Below are 20,727 nucleotides of genomic sequence, written 5' to 3' on the forward strand. Positions count from 1 at the left end.
GCATGTTCTATATATATCTGTTATCTCCAATTGGTCTATAGTATTATTTTTATTTTTAAGTGAGGGGGGGGGAGGGAGATAGAGATACAGACTCCCACATGTGTCCTGACCAGGATCCACCTGGCAACTTCTGTCTGGGACTGATGCTTGAATCAACTGAGCTATCCTCAGTGCCTGAGGCCAGTGCTCAGACCAACCAAGCTATCCTCAGTGCCTGGGGCCAATACTCTAACCAGTTGAGCCACTGGTTGCAAGAGGGGAAAGGACAGAGAAGGGAAAGAGGGAAGAGAAGAGAAGTAGATGATCACTTCTCATGTCTGCCTTGACTAGGGATCAAACCTGGGACATCTGTATTCCAGGCCAGTGCTCTATCCACTGAACCAACTGGCCAGGGCCTATACTGTTATTTAAGTTCTTTATTGATATTATGTCTGGTGGTTGTATTCATTTTTGAAATGGGGTATTGAAGTTTTCTACTATTATAGAGCTATTTTCTTCAATTATGTCAATGTTTATTGCAAATATTTAGGAGCTCTGGTGTTTGGTTCATATATGTTTATAATAGTGTATCTTATTTTATTTTATTTATTTTTTGTATTTTTCTGAAGCTGGAAACGGGGAGAGACAGTCAGACAGACTCCCGCATGCGCCCGACCGGGATCCACCCGGCACGCCCACCAGGGGGCGATGCTCTGTCCACCAGGGGGTGATGCTCTGCCCCTCCGGGGCATTGCTCTGCTGCGACCAGAGCCACTCTAGCGCCTGGGGCAGAGGCCAAGGAGCCATCCCCAGCGCCCGGGCCATCTTTTGCTCCAATGGAGCCTCGGCTGCGGGAGGGGAAGAGAGAGACAGAGAGGAAGGAGAAGGGGAGGGGTGGAGAAGCAAATGGGCACTTCTCCTGTATGCCCTGGCTGGGAATCGAACCTGGGACTTCTGCACACCAGGCCGACGCTCTACCACTGAGCCAACCGGCCAGGGCTTGTATCTTCTTGTTGGATTGATTCTTTTATATATAATGTTTTTCTTTGTTTCTTGCAACTGAATTTGACTTAAAATCTACTTTTTCTAATAGTAATATAGCTCCCTCAACTCCCTTTTGGTTACTATTTTGCATGGAATTTCTTTTCTTTCCTTTTATTTTCAGTCTATGTGTGTTCTTGGATCTAAAGTGAATCTCTTGTAAACAGAATATAGCTTGGTCCTGTTTTATTCATTCTGCCAATTTGTGTCTTTTGATTGGGGTGTTTAATCCATTTATATATAAACTAATTACTGATAGGGAAGGCTTATCTTGCTATTTTTTTTATTGTTTTCTGTGTGTCTTTTAGCTTCTTTGTCCCTCATTTCCTCACTGCCTTCCTTTGTGTTTAGTTGCTTTTTTGTAGTAACATACTTTGATTTTCTTCTTATTTCCCTTTATGCATATTCTATAAATGTTTTGTTTGTGGCTACCATGGGGATTACTTAAAAGAGCTTAAAGTTATAACACTCTATTTTGAACTGATATCAATTCAACTTATTTTATTTTTATTTTTTAATTCATTTTAGAGAGGGGAGAGAGAGAGAGAGAGAGAGAAAGAGAAGGGGGGGAGTAGTAGGAAGCATCAACTCCCATATGTGCCTTGACCAGGCAAGCTCAGGGTTTTGAACTGGTAATCTCAGTGTTCTAATTTGACACTTTATCCACTGTGCCACCACAGGTCAGGCCATCAACTTTAATCTCATATTAAAACTCTGCTGCTCTGGCCGGTAGCCCAGTTGGTTAGAGCATTACCCAAAGCACAGAGGTTGCTGGTTCAATCCCTGGTCAGGGCACATACAGGAACAGATTGATGTTCCTGTCTCTCCCTCTCTTCCTCTTCCTCACTCTAAAATCAATTAAATAAACATTAAAAAAATACAAAAAAACCCCCCAAAACCCTCTGCTCCTTTTCAGTTTCACCCTCCCCTACTTCATATTACTAGTCTCAAATTACATTTTTTATATTGTTTACCCCTCCATATATGTTTACAGTTATAACTATTTCTATGCCTTTTCCCTGTAAACCTCATAGAGGAATAAAAACTAGAGTTAAATAGTGAAATATATTATTTTTATATTTATCCATGTATTTACCTTTACCAGGAAACTTTATATATATATGTATTTTTAAAATTCCAATTTAATTTACTGTGGTGAGACTGGTTAACAAAATTATACAGGTTTCAGTTAGACAGTTCAACCACATATCTTTTGTGCACTGTATTGTGTGTTTACCCCTCAAGTCAAGTCTCTGTCCTACCACTTGTTCCCCTACACCCTCCCCTTCTTCCCCCTTATCTCCAGCAATCACCACACTATTGTTTGTGTTCATGAGTTTTTCCTCTTTTTTGTCCTTTTCTGCTCAAGCTCCCACTCTCCACTGACAGATGTCAGCCTGCTCTCTGTCTATGAGTCCATCTCTATTTTGTTTGTTAGAGGTCTTTATATTCCTGTATGGCTTCAAGTTATTCTCTAACATTATTTTATTTCAATTTAAAGTACTCCCTTTAGTATTTCTTTTAGGGCAGGTTAGTGGTAATAATTCCTTCAGTCTTTATTTGGGAATGCCTTAATTTTTCAGTTATTTTGCAGGACAGTTTTGCCAGATATAGAATTCCCAGTTGGCAGTCTTTTTTATTTTTCAGCACTTTAAATATATGTCATCCCACTGCCTTCTGGCATTCAAAGTTTCTGCTGAGGAATCTACTTGTTACCTTACTGAAGATCCTTTGTATGTCATGAGTTGCCTTTCCCATGCTGCTTTAAATAGTATTGCTTTTAAATTTCAATTGTTTATTGCTACTATATAGACTTAAATTAATTTTTGTAAATTGACTTATATTAGTCTGAATGTTTATATTCCGCCTCCCCCATTCATATGTTGAAATCCTAACTCCCAATGGTGATGATAACTAAGAGGTGAAGCCTTTGGGAAGTGATTAGAACATGAGTGAGGAGTCCTCATGAATGGGATTAGTTGCCTTATAAAAGAGACCCCATATAGCTCCCTAGCCCCTCTGCCATACAAGAACACAATGAGGAGACACTATCTATGAACCAGAAAGTGGGCTGTCATCAGATACCAAATTTTCTGGTGCCTTGATCTTAGACTTCCCAGCCTCTCAAGTAAATTTCTATTATTTTATAAGCTATCCAGCCTATGGTGTTTTGTTATAGCAGCCAAAATAATAATTTCCTTATCCTTTTAATGTCTTCAGGATATATGGCATCATGCCTTTTTAAATTTCTAATATTGCTTTCCTGTTTTCTCTCTCTCTTTTTTTTTTCCTTTGTCAGTATGGCTAGAGGCTTATTAATTTTATTGATCTTTTCAAAGAATGAACTAATTTAAGTGTAATTCACATTTTTTTCTGTTTCAATTTCATATTTCTCTTAAAATATTTTTTTATTGACTTTAGTGAGAGAAATGGAGAGAGATACAGGGACATCAATCTGTTCCTGCATATGTCCTGACTGGGGTTTGAACCAGCAACCTCTATGATTCAGGTCGATGCTCCAACCCATCTATTCAGCCAGGCCATTTCTTTCTCCTTTTATTATTTCCTTATTTGCAATGAGCTTAATTTAGTTTTTTCTTTTTAGTTTCTTATGGTGGATTTCAGGTCATTGATTTGAAACTTGCTTCTTTTCTAATAGAGTAATGTAATGCTATAAATTTCCCTCTAGGTACTGCTTTAGCTACTTCTCACAAGTTATCAAATATTTTTTTTGTATTCAATTAAAATTGTTCTTGTTTCTCTTATGACTTACTCTTTGATTCATGGTTATTGAGAAATGTTTATAATTTTTACGTTTTAGGGATTTTTCAGATCCTTTTGTTACTGATTTCTGGTTTAACTGTTTTACACTCAGAGAATATACTTTGTGTGTGTTAAATTTGTCAAGGTTTGATCTGTGGCTCAAAATATGATGTATCTTGGTGAACATTCTTTATGCCCTTGAAAAAAATGTGTAATTTGGCTACTTTGGGGTGGACTATTCTAAAATGTTAATTAGGCTATATTGGTTAATTTTGTCATTCAAGTCTTCTACATCCTCACTGGATTTCAGTCTACTTCTTCTATTAATTACTAAGAGAGGAATGTTGAATTTTCCAACTCAAATTTTGGATTTGTCTGTTTCTTTTTTAAGTTACATCAGTTTTGATTTATATTTGTTCTTTTGTTTTTGGTTTATTTCAGTTAGGGCAGTCCTTTATATTTTTATTTGTCCATTGGGTATTACCATTGTCTTTTCCACTTCATCGAATTAATGTTTAAAATAGTAATATGAAATAGTTAAAATATAACAGGTACTATATACATTTAAGTAAAGTATATAAAAACTGGTAAATACTATCTTAAAGCAGTGAACTCATTTGCTCTCTATCTATGACTATAAGTAGGTCTACTTTATTTATAATTTTTAAATTATTCCTATGTTTTATAGAAATGCTAGGGGTATCCTAAAATTCAAAATTAGAGACAGAAACATTTTAAATGACCACTTGTGAGATGTTAAAGTAATTTTTATATTTTGTATGATTTAATGTTTTATACACATTGTTTGACTTGAAACACATTTTGCATTTCTTTCTCTCTTTAGGATTATAATTCTCAGATGGGTTTAAGCATTCAGATAACTGATGATGATATTAATGAAATAATTCAAATAGATGGAACTGGTGATACATCTTCCAATGAAGAAATAGGAACTATAAGAGATGTAGATGAGAATGAATTTCTAGGGATTAATGATGCAGGAAACATGAAGGTACTTGAAGGAGAAGCTGACAGTGTATCAAATGGTGATTCAACTGCTACCAGTAGTGACAATGAAGACACTCAAATAGACATTGTGGATGAGGTGAGGATTAATTTTTTTGTGTGTGTATTTTTCTGGAGAAGCAGGGAGGCAGAGAGACAGAATCCTGCATGCACTGATTGGGATCCACCCAGCATGCCCACTAGTGGGTGATGCTCTATCTAGGGTGTTGCTCCATTGTAACTGGAGCCATTCTAGTGCCTGAGGTGGAGGCCATGGAGCCATCCTCAGCGCCCAGGCCAACTTTGCTCTAATGGAGCCTTGGCTGCGGGAGGGGAAGAGAGAGAGAAAGGAGAGGGGGAAGGGTGGAGAAGCAGATGGGTGCTTTTCCTGTGTGCCCTGGCCAAGAATTGAACCTGGGACTTCCACATGCTGGGCTGATGATGCTCTACCACTGAACCAACCAGCCAGGGCCTGAGGATTACTTTTGAGCTGAAACTTGATTCAATTTATAATGTTTGTACTTTAATATACTTTGGGACCAAGAGGAATAACAATTAAGATGAATTCTGTCTTTAGTGTTAAAATGAAACTTATGTGTTCACTAATATTTAAACTTTTAATCTTAAGCTTAATTTAAATTAGTATTAAGTGTTTAGGAACCAGCTCCTATATTTGTTGGTCTTAACTAGAGATTGTCAGAAGTTGAGGGGTTAGGAGTGGAGGTTAAGAAGGCAGTCAGAGTAGAGGCAAATAGTATGTACTCCAATCCTAATAAGTGTAATAAAATATTTCTGGAATGTGGTAGCTAATAATTATGTAAATAGTATTAACTATCATTTACTGTGTCCTTATGTATGTTCCATACTATATTAAGTCTTACCTGCCTTAATGTTATTTGACATTTCTACTGCCCTATGGGTCTTACTACTATGCTCAGTTTTTCAGAGGAGAAAACTGAAATATAAGGAGTTTTAATAACTTGCTGAAGACCAGTAGTTATTAAGTGGCCAAGCTGGGATTTAAACTCAGGCTATTTGGCTTTTCTTTTTCTTTTCTTTCCTTTTTATTTTTTTTAAGTGAGAGGAGGGGAGACAGACAGATACCTGTCTGCACCCCAACTGGGATCCACCCGGCAACCCCTGTCTGGGGCCAATGCTCAAATCAACCGAGCTATCCTCAGCTCCCGGGGCCAATACTTGAACCAATTGAGCCACTCACTGTGGGAGGGGAAGAAGGAGAGAAGGGGAAGAGAGAAAGGGAGAGAAGCAGATGGTCACTTCTCATGTGTGCCCTGACTGGCAATTGAACCCAGGCTGTCTGCATGCCCAGCCAATGCTCTATCCACTAAGCTGGCCAGGGCTATTTGACTTTTAAGTATACTACTATTCTGTATCTCCAAGTTCCATTATTTATGTACATGTATCTTTACAAAATTCAAAACATTATTAAACTCCTTAATGTGACTGTCTTTCCTCTTTAGGACCCATTAAATTCTGGAGATGATGTTAGTGAGCAGGATGTGCCAGACCTGTTTGACACAGATAATGTAATCGTCTGTCAGTATGACAAGGTACTGTATTCACCTTTTAGCTTTTGGGTTTATTAATTGCATTACTAGTAGAATGGTGTGTAAAATGATTGGAAATATGTTGGTGAGTTATAGTTCACAGTTAAATTAATCTTGAAATAATTGTAGAAAGTTTAGGGATATATTTTGGTATAACACTGCTGGTTATCTCAGTGATACAAAAAAAGTGATAGTCCTTATCTCAAGAAGGTGACAATCATATTGAAACAGGCTGTGTGTCTGTATGGAATAATAGAATGGCATATAATAAGACAATAACAAAATTAAAAGCTAAAATATGTGATAGGTAAATCAAATGCTAAGATATGTAGCACATATAATAAGTCCTAAAAGTGGCTAGGAGATACAAGAAATCATTTGTAGATGGATTTCTCCACTAATCCTTCACAGGTAATGTGGGGCTTTGAAATAGGTCTTGGATCATTTGTAGGATACAGATAAGTGTGGAGAGTAAGCATTTAGAGTAGAATAGCCTGATAAAAGGCAGAGAAATGAATGCATGTAGATTGTACAAGGGGCAGTGAAGAGATAGCTCTGCCTTGACTAAAGTGTCCTCCTTTGGATGTGTTATGAAATGAGGCTGGGTGGGGAACAGAGTTGGGGCAGACTGGAAAATACAGAATCCTGGTAGTAGAAATCTAGCCTTGATTTAGTGGATATTAGTCTTCTAAGAATGTTATCGAGAAAGTTGTAATTGGATTTAAAAACTGGCAGTGTTTACTGATTTGAAAGGAAAATAATAGTAAGAACGGGATCGTGCAGACATGAAGTAACCAAAGCCCAGACTAAGGATGGCAGCATAGAACATGGAAGAGTCAGAGATTGTGATAGAAGAATCAGTGGACTTGGTGATTAGTTGGATATTAGAGAATACTCAACAAGGGAGAGCTGAAGGAGTCTTACATGTTTCAAGCCTAGAAATTAAGTTAGTGAAAATTTAGCAACTAAAATGTAATATTCCCTTTTTTATTATTAATTTTAATGTGGTGACATTAATCAGGGTACATAGGTTCAGAGAAAACATCTCCAGGTTATTTTGACATTTGATTATGTTGCATACCCACCATCCAAAGTCAAATTTCTTTGTGCTCTCCTCTCCCCCACCACCTCCCTTCCCCTCCCCTCCCTACCCCCAGTAACCACCACACTCTTGTCCATGTCCCTGAGTCTCATTTTTATGTCCCACCTATGTATGGAATCATATAGTTCTTAGTTTTTTCTGATTTACTTATTTCACTCAGTATAATGTTATTATCAAGGTCCATCCATGTTATTGTAAATGATCCGATGTCATCATTTCTTATGGCTGAGTAGTATTCCATAGTATATATGGACCACATCTTCTTTATTCAGTCCTCTATTGAAGGGCTTTTTGGTTGTTTCCATGTCTTGGCTACTGTGAACAATGCTGCAGTGAACATGGGGCTGCATGTGTCTTTACATACCAGTGTTTTTGAGTTATGGGGGTATATTTCCAGTAGAGGGATTGCTGGGTCATATGGTAGTTCTATTTTTAATTTTTTGAGGAACCACCATACTTTCTTTCATAATGGTTGTACTACTTTACATTCCCACCAACAGTGGATGAGGGTTCCTTTTTCTTCACAGCCTCTCCAACATTTGTTATTACCTACCTGTCTTGTTGATAATAGCTAATCTAACAGGTGTGAGGTGGTATCTCATTGTAGGTTTTTTTTGTTTTTTTTTTTTTTTTACAGAGACAGAGAGAGTCAGAGAGAGGGATAGATAGGGACAGACAGGAACAGAGAGAGATGAGAAGCATCAATCATCAGTTTTTTGTTGCGGTTCCTTAGTTGTTCATTGATTGCTTTCTCATATGTGCCTTGACCGTGGGGCTACAGCAGACCAAGTAACCCCTTGCTCAAGTCAGCGACCTTGAGTCCAAGCTGGTGAGTTTTGCTCAAACCAGATGAGCCCACACTCAAGCTGGCGACCTCGGGGTCTCGAACCTGCGTCCTCCGCATCCCAGTCCGACGGTCTATCCATTGCACCACTGCCTGTTCAGGCTCATTGTAGTTTTGATTTGCATTTCTCTAATAGCTAATGAAGATGAGCATCTTTTCATATATCTGTTGGCCATTTGTTTTTCTTCCTGGGAGAATTGTCTGTTCATGTCCTCTTCCCATTTTTTTAAAAATATTTATTTATTTATTTATTTCAGAGACAGAGCGAGAATCAGAGAGGAATAGATAGGGACAGACAGACAGGAACAGAGAGAGATGAGAAGCATCAATCATCAGTTTTTTGTTGCGACACCTTAGTTGTTCATTGATTGCTCTCTCATATGTGCCTTGACCGTGGGCCTTCAGCAGACTGAGTAACCCCTTGCTGGAGTCAGCGACCTTGGATCCAAGCTGGTGAGCTTTTTGCTCACACCAGATGAGCCCGCGCTCAAGCTGGCGACCTCGGGGTCTCGAACCTGGGTCCTTCCGCATCCCAGTCCGACGCTCTATCCACTGCGCCACCGCTTGGTCAGGCCTCTTCCCATTTTTTTATTGGATTGTTTGCTTTTTTGTTGTTGAGTTTTATGAGTTCTTTGTATATTTTGGATATTAGGCCCTTATCTGTGCTGTTGTTTGAAAATATCATCTCCCATTTAGTTGGCTGTCTGTTTGTTTTGTTATCAGTTTCTCTTGCTGAGTAAAAGCTTCTTAGTCTGATGTAGTCCCATTCATATTCCCCTTTTTTAAAAAAATAATACTATAACTGTGACTATGTAGTAGAATGGCCAGTTTTTGTCTTTAATTGATGCATCTTTATGTATTTATTTTTAGAAGCTTTGAGTTGTAATTCATATACTACACAAAAAATATAATTTATGGTTTTAAGTATATTCATGGATATATGCAAGTGTTAACACAGTTGATTTTAGAACACTTTCATTACTTCTGAGAGAAATTCCATTCTCATTAGTTCTCACTACTATATCTCATTTCCTCCCGTCCTTACTACCAGGCCTGAGGAACCACGAAACTACTTTCTGTCTCTTTAAATTTCCCTGTTCTGGAGTTTCATATGGAAGGAATTATGTAATATGTGGTCTATTGTGACTGGCTTCTTTACACAATGTTTAAAGTTTCATCCACGTTGTAGCATGTAACAGCTCGTTACTCCTTTCTGTGCTATCTACTCCTCTACTGAATGGATATACCACATTTTGTGTATCTATTCTTTTAATGATGGACTTTTGGATTTTTTCTACCTTTTGGCTGATAAGAAAAATGCTGCTATAAACATTTGTGTACAAGTTTTTATGTGAATATATGTTTTCATTTCTCTGTAGGAGTGGAGTTCCTAGGTGATGTGATAAAAGTTTGAGGAAATACCAGACTGTCTTCCAAAGTGACTGCACCGTTTTTCACTCCCATCACCAACAGAATATGAGGGTTTAGAATGTTCCATATTCTCACTAATACTTCTTTCTTATCTGACTTTTTGATTCTGGCCATTATAGTGGGTGTGAAGTGGTATCTCATTGAAGTTTTGATTTGCATTTCCCTGATGACTAATGCATGTTTACATCTTTGACTTTTTTCCTTAACAATTTCAGTATACTTGGGTGAAACCAGAGCTTGGTGTTTAGAATTGTAAAAATAAATCATTTTCACTAAAAATAAGTTTGTTTTCTTTCCTATAACATTTTATACAGATAAGAAATGTCAGTTTAGGTGCCAATAAGCATAAGCATAAGAAGGAATAGGAAATAGAAAAGCGATCAAACTTAGTTTACTTCTTTATAAACTGTGTATTGCCTTCTATGGAGAAAACATTATGAAACACTAAATTATATGTGTATTCCAAAGAGGCACAAATAATTTTCTAGACCATAATGGATAAAGTATTTTTTGTTGTATTTTTATTGTAATTAATGACATAGTGCTTTGTATTTTTCAAAGTATTTTCTCAGACATTTTCTTTTGTTTCTTACAACAAACAACCTTGTGAAGTAGGTAGAAGGAATGATAGTAAATGTATAGTGTTAACAAATCTAGTGTCTGAGTGTGCTCTCTAATTAATTTTTTAAGTACTAAAATTTTTAATGGAAACCAGGGTACTAGGGAACTACTGAAAAGTTTTTTTTAAGGAAATGATAAAAAGATAGCATGCAGAGAGAATGTATCTCTAAGGTCAGAGTAGAGTGGGCACTGTGGCAGTGGATTTTTATAAAAGAGTAGTTTTCCAGTTCTGGTCATTGGTTGGCTTGTTTCAAGTCGTATTGAATGACTCAAGCAAATTAAGTTTTCAGTAGTCTGTTAAGAGCTTTACTACTGAGTGTGTTTTGAAGGCCAGTGGCGTCAGTTCTCCTTGGAAGAGTTACAAATGCAGAATTTTGAGTCTTACCTGAGACTACTGGATCAGAATATGCATTTTAACAAGACTTCCCAGGTGATTTGTGTGCTCATTAAATTTTGAGCAACACTTTTTCAAAGAGTATATTTCTGGTTCTGATTAGCATATGGAATTTACCTTTAAAATTTATGTTAACAATTGGGTTAATAGTTTGCAAATATTAAGATGTGCACTGAGGAAAGGTTAAGTAAAGGTTACTGGTCAACATGCTGACTGAGAATTAACTACTTAAAGCATATGGACACGTTATTTCAGAAGCCTAGTGTATATCTAAAATTATTATAAAGGGTAAAGTAATAAGGACATCATGGGGAAGATTAGTGGTGAAATGAAACCTTTTACTATAGATGGGAGTAGTCTATGCTATAAATTGGACACTATTTATAGTTAGATGTGAAACTTTGAATACGTTGCATCTTCATTTAACACTTTCAAACTTTTGTTTATAGCTGACTTTGTCCCTCAAATGCTAGTACAATAAGTTATTGCTAATTGTGTAGCATAGTAGCTCTCTCTCTCTCTCCATATATATATATATATATTTATATAAATAAATAAAGTCTACCGGAAAGTTCTGTCCGTTTCTATCACAAGTTTTGACACGTAAGCACATGTTTATTTGGAGCATGTGTGCCTCTCTATTTTTATCACTTAATGTATACATACTGACATAGCAAATTAACTAAAACAAAGTTGATTCACATTAGTCTTATGTGTGAAGCGATAGTGTACCCATGGCTACTGATAAAGTTCATTTACGCCACTGTATTGTATACGAATTTCAACAAGGAAGAAATTCTACAGAAGCATGTAGAAATTTATTGAAAGTGTTTGGTGAAGGTACAGTTTCTGATAGGACATGCAGAAGATGGTTGGAAAAATTCGAAACAGGTGATTTCGACCTTTCTGATAAGCCATGTTCTGAGCAACCATCTTTGATCGATGACGATGTTGTTAAGACCATGTTGGAGCAAGATCCTTTTCTGACAACATCGGAGATCACAGAAGGCTTAATTCAGCTCAGCAAACCATTTTGGACCATATTAGGAAGATAGGATTGGTGTGGAAATATTCAAGATGGATGTCACATGAATTAAGTCAGAAGAATTTGTATTTTGTTTTATTCCAAAAACGGACAGAACTTTCCGGTAGACCATATATATATATATATATATGAATGTTTTGTGTTTTGAATTGATATAGCATACACATAATTAAAAACAAGAAAACACTATAGAAGGTATACTATGCAGTTTGGTTCCCACTTTTTCACCATTTGTGCTTCCTACCAGTAGCTCCTGTCCCTGCCTTAGTACAAATAAATAATCAGTTATATTAGTCCCTTAATATATTTACAGAGTCTCTTGATTCAAGTACAAGCCTGAAAGGTAGCACAGACAATACTGTATTCTGTACCTTGTTTTTTAAAGATTTTTTTTCTTTATTTTTAATTTTTTTATATTTTATTTTAGAGGGGGGGGGAGAGAGAGAGAGAGAGAAAGAGAGAGAAAGAGAAGGGGGAGGAGCAGGAAGCATCAACTCCCATATGTGCCTTGACCAGGCAAGCCAGGGTTTTGAACCGGCAACCTCAGTGTTTCCAGGTTGACGCTTTATCCACTGCGCCACCACATCTGTACCTTGTTTTTTAAAGGAGTAACAGTATATCTTGGAGATCTTTATGCTGGTATTTTTATAGCTATATATAACATCCCATTGTAGAATTACTAAGATTTATTTAACTAGTCCTCTATTGATGAATATTTGAGTTATTTTTCAGGTGTTTGCTATTGAATGACCATGTACATAGGACATTTTATTTGTGTGGTTATATCTATTAAATAAATCCCCAGAAGTGAGATTACTGGGTTAAAGGGCAAATGTATATGGTTAGATACTGCAAAAATGCTCTCTTGGAGGATAGTCTAATAAATACTCCCGTTACAATGTTTGAGAGTGGATTTCTTTTCCTACAATCTCGCCAACAGAGTATAATAAGACACCTGGATTTTTGTTATTATGAAATGTGGAAAATGATATCTTGGTGAAAATTTTAACTTTTTGTTTAAGGGCCATTTGTATTTACTTTTATGTGAATGCTTGTTCATAATCTTTTCTATTGATTTCTAAGAGTTCTTTTATTTTGGGGGAAACTAGCCTTGATATATGCAGAAATACTTTTTCCTCAGCTCGCCCTCAGTGCTTTCTCTTTCTTTCATGCAGATTTAAAAAAGAATTTTATTTATTTTTTTCAGAGACAGTGAGAGTCAGAGAGAGGGATAGATAGGAACAGAGAGACAGGAACGGAGAGAGATGAGAAACATCAATCATCAGTTTTTTCGTTGCAACACCTTAGTTGTTCATTGATTGCTTTCTCATATGTGCCTTGACCGTGGCCCTTCAGCAGACCAAGTAACTCCTTGCTCAAGCCAGCGACCTGGGTCCAAGATGGTGAGCTTTGCTCACACCAGATGAGCCCGCGCTCAAGCTGTCAAGCTCGGGGTCTCAAACCTGGGTCTTCCGCATCCCAGTCCGACACTCTATCCACTGCGCCACTGCCTGGTCAGGCTCATGCAGATTTTGAATTTGTCAACCTTTATCTTTATGATTTCTAAGTTTTAAGTCATGAATAGAAAATTCTTTCTTGCTTCAAGATTTTAAAAGGATTCACCATATTTTCTTCTAGTATTTCTTTGATTTTTTAAAATGTAAGTTCTTGATCAATTTGGTGTTTATTTTTGGAGTATAATGTGTGGCATGTGATTCCAGCTTTTTTTCTTGGTGGCTACCTAATTTTCCTAACATTATTTATTGAAAAGTCTGTTTTGTCCACATTGATAGAAGAGTGATTTATCATTTGCTAAATTTCTATATATATTTGGGTCTACTTTTTGATTTTATGTTTTATTGTTTGCTCTTGGGCCTGTACTACATTGGTTTAATTATTGAGGTTTTTAGTTATCTAGAAGGGTTAGCACTTCTTCATCATGTTCTTTTCTAGAATTTTCCTGGATGTTATGTTTATTTCTTTGTACTGACTTCAGAATCAGCTTGTCTGGTTCAAAACAAAGTCTGTTGGTATTTTCATTGAAATCACATTAAATTAACAGAATTTGGTATTTTAATAATGCTAAGGAGGAATAGGTTGCAGTTTTAAGTGGGATGTCCAGAAGAATGTGTTGGGTAAAGATCAAAAGGAGGTAAGAGAATAAACCATGAGGATATTGGTATGTAAGCATTTCAGACAGAGGGAACAGTAAAACCTAAGTGCTGAGGTAGACGTATACTTATGTGTTCAGGTAACAATGAGGAGGTCAGAGCAGTAAGTGAGGTGAAGAACAGGATTTTATAGTCCATTTTAAGGACTTTAGTTTTTGGATGGGAAGTCATTGGAGAGTTTTGAGCAGAGAAATGACATCTGATTATATTTTTAATAGGACTACCCCTGGCTACTCTGTTTATAATAGACTGAAGTGAGACAAGGGTGAAAACAGGGAAACTAGTTATGGCATACCTTAATACAGGTGAGAGAGGATAGTGGCTTAGACAAGAGTAATAATAGCAGTAGTGGAGCTGGGAGAAGTGGTTGGAAAATGAGTATGCTGTGTAGGTAGAACTAATTGCTGATGGATCTGGTCTGAGTGTGAGTAGAAAGCATAAAGAATATCTCTAAGATTTTTGGCCTGAGCACTTAGAAGAATGCATGTCCTTTTCCACTGAGATGGGGAAGACTGTGAGATTTGGGGGTGAGGTTATCTGTGTCCTAGTTTTAAATTTGTCTGACATTCAAGAAGAGATGCTTGAAGCATTTGCATGAGATTATGGAGTTTAGGAGAGAAGTGTGAACAGGAGATATGAATTATGAGAGCCATCAGCATCTAGATGGTATTTAAAGCCATGAGATTAGTTATGATAGCCAAGAGAGTGGATATAAACAGAAAGAAGACTACTGATGCACTAAAATTGAGAGGTAAGAGAAATGAAAAGTAATCAGTAAAGAAAATTAAGCACTGGTTAGATAGTCCTGTTGGTTAGAGCATTGGCCTGAAGTGCAGAGGTTGCTGATTTGATCCCTGGTCGGGGCATATATAGGAACAGATTGATGTTCCTGTCTCTCTCTCTCTCCTTTTGTCTCTGGCTAAAACTAAGAGATTTAAAAAAAAGAAAAAGAAATAAAAACTAAGAAGTTGGCTAGAGAATTAGGTAGAAAACCAGAAGTGTCCTAGCAGCTAAAAGGAGAGTGTGTTGAATGGTACCAGTAGATCAAGTATTTTTAAAATTTATTCCTAGCTATTTTCTCTTTTATTGCTGTGTAAATGAGCTCTTTATTTATGTCTTTTAATTGTTATTTATATACATAAAGGCTATGAATTTCTTTATATTTTGTATCAATACTGAATTCTTTTTTTTTTTTTTTTTGGAGAGAGAAAGAGGCAGGAAGGGAGAGAGATGAGAAGTATCAACTCATAGTTGTGTCACTTTAGTTGTTTATTGATTGCTTCTCATACAAGCCTTGGTCTGGGGGTGGGGGGCTCCACATGAGCCAGTGTCCCTTTGCTCAAGCCAGTGACCTTGGGCTCAAGCCGGTGACCTTTGGCCTCAAAGCAGTGACAATGGGGTCTTGTCAATGATCCCATGCTCAAGTTAGTGACACCGTGCTCAAGCTGGTGAGTCCATGCTCAAGCCAGATGAGCCCGCGTTCAAACTGATGACCTTGGGATTTTGAACCTGGGACCTCAGGGTCCTAAGTCAGTGGCCTATCTATTGTACCATCATCAATCAGGCAATACTGAATAATTCTTATTTAGTCATTTTAAAAATTATTTTAGGTTTTTCATACATGTAGTTATTGCATCTGCAAACTTATTTCATACTTTCCAATTCTTATATCCTGACTTTTTGTCTAATTGTATTGGCTAGTGTCTCTAGAGTGAAAAGTTGGATAACAGTGGCTGTAATTATTTATGTCCTGACTTCAGTGGGGATACATTTAGGTTTTCACTTTGTAAGCATTAAGTCAATAACTTTCAGGCTGAAGTAGGAGTGTGTGTGTATGTGCGTGTGCGCACCTATGTGTGTAGGACATAGTCTTTGATTCTTATTTTGAGTTAAAAAATAAAGAAATGCATGAGTTTTATCAAGTGCTTTTTCAGTATTATTGGAGATGATTATATGATTTGTCGCCTCAGGTCTAGCAATATAGTTTTTATATTAATAAATTCCTAATATTGAATCTTTATTGAATTTCTAGCATAAATGTAATACAGTACTTGATAAATCTACTTGAAAGAGTTGTTACTGCTATTATTTTCTTCTAATACTGGTCAGATTTTATCACCATTTCTGAGTTCAGGATTTTGTTGTCACTGTTGTATTGAGATGCTTTAAGATATATGCAAGTGAAAATTTGGGAATCAAACTTTGACAAGAAATTTTCCATTATTAGGACTTCTCTTTTTACACATTAGGAGGTTTTTCAATATTGGGAAGTTTTTCATTATTAGGACTTTCTTTTTACACATTAGGAGGTTTATCCTTTCTATTTCCTTATGCTTCCACAAAATGCTTCTGAATAGTAATCACAGACTTCTGATTCCTGCTTTCACTATTTGCATCAACAACTAGGTTTAATTTTTACCCTTGACTTCAGATCATACATTTCTAAGGTTTTTAAAATAGGTAGTCATTTGTGGTTTTCCCAAAGGTAACAGTGATTTTATAATTTCTTACTTGAGATAGTAGGATTTCCTAGTTTTTATTTTGTCTGTGTCTAGGCTGACCTACTGAATTCAAAGAATAGCTGATAGAATCTAGTAGATTGTAAGCTATATCTTCTGATTTTGCTTGGTGCTTTATTATGACTTTTTTCTTCAAAATGAAACACCACTTTAAAAGATTTCTGATATATTAACTACATCCTCTTTGTTTATTTCTTTGCAGACATCCTGAGCTGTTTGCTGTTCTTGAACATTCCAGGCATGCCCCTCCTCAGGACTCTAGCAGTTCTGTTTGCTTTGCTAACTGCTCTCCAGTCAATATCTTCCTGGCTTTATACCTCAACTTCTTTAAGTCTTCGTTCTGATGTTACCTCCTAAGTCAGGCCCACCTTTTCATAGTAGTTATCACCTTTAAGTATTCTATATAATTTATATATTTACTAGGTTTCTGTTTCTCCCATCCTTTCTAAAATATAAACTCTTCAAAGATAGGAGTTATCTTGAGGAGGTCTTATTTTTAAAGCAGTGCCATTTAGGGTCAGAATAATCACATGTGATGCACAGATAAATGTAAATATTAATCTTTTGACTTTAAAATTATTAATTTAGACTATTTTTCTCCCTCCAGGTTCATCGAAGCAAGAACAAATGGAAATTCTATTTGAAAGATGGTGTTATGTGTTTTGGAGGGAGAGACTATGTATTTGCAAAAGCCATTGGTGATGCAGAGTGGTAAAACTTAATGAGCTCAATAAATCATAAACATCAGTGGACTATATTATGTTTGGTGAAACTTATTTTTCTTTAAATATAGTCCACAGAGCTGTTCAAATATTTAGTTCACTGTATGGAATTCAATAAAATATAATTCAGATGCAGATACAAATATACAATTTTATATTGCTTTTATTTACTAACTTGAAAGCGTTTTTTTAAAAACCATCATTACTATTACAAAGTATAGATGCATCAGGTGTGATGAAGCAGGAAGAGATGCCACATTTATTTCATCTTGAATTTAAGTCAGACTGTAACTCCCCTTCATTGTAAAGTCAATATCAGTTATTCGATTGGGGCTGGTGTTCCATTTCTCACCAAGTAAGTAGTGGGATATTCCTGAAGACGTCTGTGGGTCTTTTAGTCTATACTCCTTGCTAGCAATATGCTGATTGTGCAAGCCTAGGTGGTCCCATGGAGGCAAATTCCTCTGCTAAGCCCATCTGTACAGGAACATGAAAATCTCTGTTGATGCCAGGGTTCCTGAGCTTATTCTGTGGCCCCGTCATTTTTCTGTTATCCTTCTTTCTCTCTGGGGAATTTTGAGGGAGCAGTAGGTTAGGTTCCCATTCTACTTCTTGAAACTCAGACTTCTGACCCCTTCCTAGTCATAGTGGGTTTTCCCTCTCTCCTTAATTTTTTTCTATTTTTCTTATAGTGCAAGACCACTTTGCAAACTTTCTCTCTCAAAGATACTACTTCTCTTCCTTTTCTTAACAGGGAATTCCCTTACTGAGTTTAGGCTTTCTAAAACAAAATTCAGGAGGAGATATTTTCTTCAGGAACTTCTACTTTGGCCAGAAGAGCTTGCCTAATCTTATTTGTGACAAGAAGACCTGGGTAACTGTCCTAAAATCAGGGAGAGAAAATGTAAATATAAATAAATAGCTCTCATTTTATTGCACCAGTAAAAACAAAGCAAATCATCCCCAAAACTATTTCTTAATTCTGTCTTCCTTAGTACATTCAAATCCATCAAAGGAACATTTCCCTCCTCATTCTGCTTCTCAGGGGGTCGAGTATACATGGTCTCTAAACTTAGGATCCCTACTTTCATCTCTGAACAGTTTTCTTCAAGACACACTCTCATACAGAAATCAGAGCTGGGATGAGTGGCTTTGGTCTTTTGGTCTGTGAAAGGTCCCTATGGATTAAATACCTGAATCTGGCAGTCACACAGTGAAGTCCCCATTTCTTTTCTGGAGGCAACCCCAATTATAGAGTTTAATTTACTTTGACACTTGTTTTGTCCAATGAACTCAGCTACTACTGGGAGATTATTTCAAAATCTGGATAAATCTCTTCTGGGCCTTGGACAACATATGTGGGGTACTATCTTTGGTCTAAAATTGCAGCTATGCGAGGGTTTAGTCTGTACTACAAGTGGGCTGGTCCCAAACAGATTCTCCAGCTATGTCCTCTTCATCCTCAGTAGTTATCCTTTACCCTACCACCACTGCTATTCCAGATCCTTCTCTGCCTATTGAAAACTTCCAGGTGTTGTGAGTTCTCTTCATGGATGTTGCCTACCATGAATGACCATATATTCTACATGGGAAGCAAAAAGAGGGCACTTTTCTTTGTGTCTGTCCTTGAAATGCCCCTCCAGGGCTGAGGCTTACACTCTCTAGTGTCTGTCCTGCTTCCTCTTCCCAGGCTCCTCCAGGCACTCTGTGTGTGCTGTTCGCAAACCTTAATTCAAATTAAGGGCTAATTTTATTGACAAAGTGAATTCACTTGGGGTTTGGTTTGAGTGTTTGGGAGAGACAGTAGTTTCTAAAATTTCTTTTTTCCACTGAATTTTAAAATGTCACTTCAGTGATTTTTTTAGTAGCATATTGCAGATACTATTATTACAGAGGTCATCTTTATTTATGTGGTGAGAAAAAAGGCACAGTTGTCATATTTGAGTCTTTGCATGCCTTCATGTCCTTGATCTTTTAAAAATTAAAAAAAAATAAAGTAAATCAACTTAAATGTTGGCTTACCACAAAATAAAACAAAATCCAATAACAATTATCCTGTATGCTAATATAAATGATGGTAGTTTTGGTGGTGATTGCAGAGAATTAAGAGATTACTCATTTACTTTGGTCTCATTGTCCTTTTATTAGTTTCAAATAATGCCAGAAAAATTTTGGTTCTTGAGTTGTTTAAATGAGTGATTTTCACAATTTTTATATAATATACTTTAATAACAGGTATATGTTTGCATGTACATAGATACACATAACAAATGAAACAAAAATTTCAGAAAATCATGCTTATCTTTAGCACATGATAGCTTCTCATATTTTCTATTTGATTTTCTTCTATTGCACATAAAAAATGATGTTATTGACCCAACATTGATTTCATTACCTACTGATGGATCATGATTTATATTTAAACATTTTTAATGCATGTGTTAAAGTGAGACAAATCTTATTCCAAAAGAATTATTTTTTTAAAGAATTTTTAAAAATTTTACTGATTTTAGTGAGAGAGGGAGAGAGAGAGAGAGAGAGAGAGAGAGAGAGAGAGGAACATTGAGCTGTTCCTGTATTTGACCTGACCAGGAATCGAACTAGCAACCTCTGAGCTTTAGGATGATGCTCTAACCAACCGAGCTATCTGGCCAGGGCAAAAATTATTCTTTAAGCCATATGAGTTGGTGCAGTTTATCCAAGACTAGGCTTTGATATGATATTACTTTTAGGAGTCTCTTCACCATCTCTAAACATTTCTTGTTGAATATTAGAAAATACCAAAAGTAGGTTCTAAGTTCTTATAAATACAAAACCCTGGCAAATGTCACCCTATACTCATTTATAGGTAGAGGTTACAATTATAGAAGTTATATTTGCTGTCTTACATTATACTTTCACAAATTTCATTTATCATAATTCCCAATTCAAACTTTCATGCTCCCATGGTACAGTGGTTTCTTACATACTTTCTACCTTTCCCTGTAGGCTAAGATCATGCTGAGTTTGCATAGTTAGTGTCTAGGGACTGACAAGCTGGCCTTGGCTAGAATACATTTTTTTACCTATTTTATTCAATGTGCTATAATACATGTAAATAATCATATGTATACCTCAGACTTCATAGGTTAGGAGACTCCAATTCTGGCTGAGGTTCTCTGTTTCAGTCATTTAAGTTGTGTTGAAAAACTTTAGACTGAATAGCAGCAGTTAATTAAAGTGGTGAACAGGGAAATTTTGTGGGGAATTTTCTTCTGACTCATGTTAGTAGGTTAATATTATGCTGTTTTTCAAGTAAATATACTCTAATCCAGGTGGGAACTTTGTGATTTATAACTACAAACCTAAATTATAAATAGTAAGCCCATGGCAATAACTCTTAGAAAGAAACTCAATATTAATAAAAATATTGCACATTTCAGAGAAAAGATTATTTCCAATTATGAACACATTTATTAAAGTCTTTGTTACCTAAAGACTCTTAATTTACACATGAAGTTAATACCTTTCTGAAGAAACTAA

General features: G+C 36.3%; 1 protein-coding gene across 1 annotated transcript in view; it reads left to right on the forward strand.

Moving 5' to 3' along the window:
- The window catches only part of GTF2A1L (general transcription factor IIA subunit 1 like), a 54,139-nt gene extending 36,941 nt beyond the window's left edge, over positions 1–17,198 (forward strand). The window contains exons 7-9 of the mRNA XM_066267094.1: positions 4,628–4,888; positions 6,270–6,359; positions 17,091–17,198. Coding sequence (XP_066123191.1) covers positions 4,628–4,888; positions 6,270–6,359; positions 17,091–17,198 — 459 coding nt within the window. The remainder of the gene's footprint in view (positions 1–4,627; positions 4,889–6,269; positions 6,360–17,090) is intronic.
- Positions 17,199–20,727: the final 3,529 nt, after the last annotated feature.

Source organism: Saccopteryx bilineata, chromosome 3 (assembly GCF_036850765.1).
Source record: "Saccopteryx bilineata isolate mSacBil1 chromosome 3, mSacBil1_pri_phased_curated, whole genome shotgun sequence".
NCBI classification, from domain to species: domain Eukaryota; kingdom Metazoa; phylum Chordata; class Mammalia; order Chiroptera; family Emballonuridae; genus Saccopteryx; species Saccopteryx bilineata.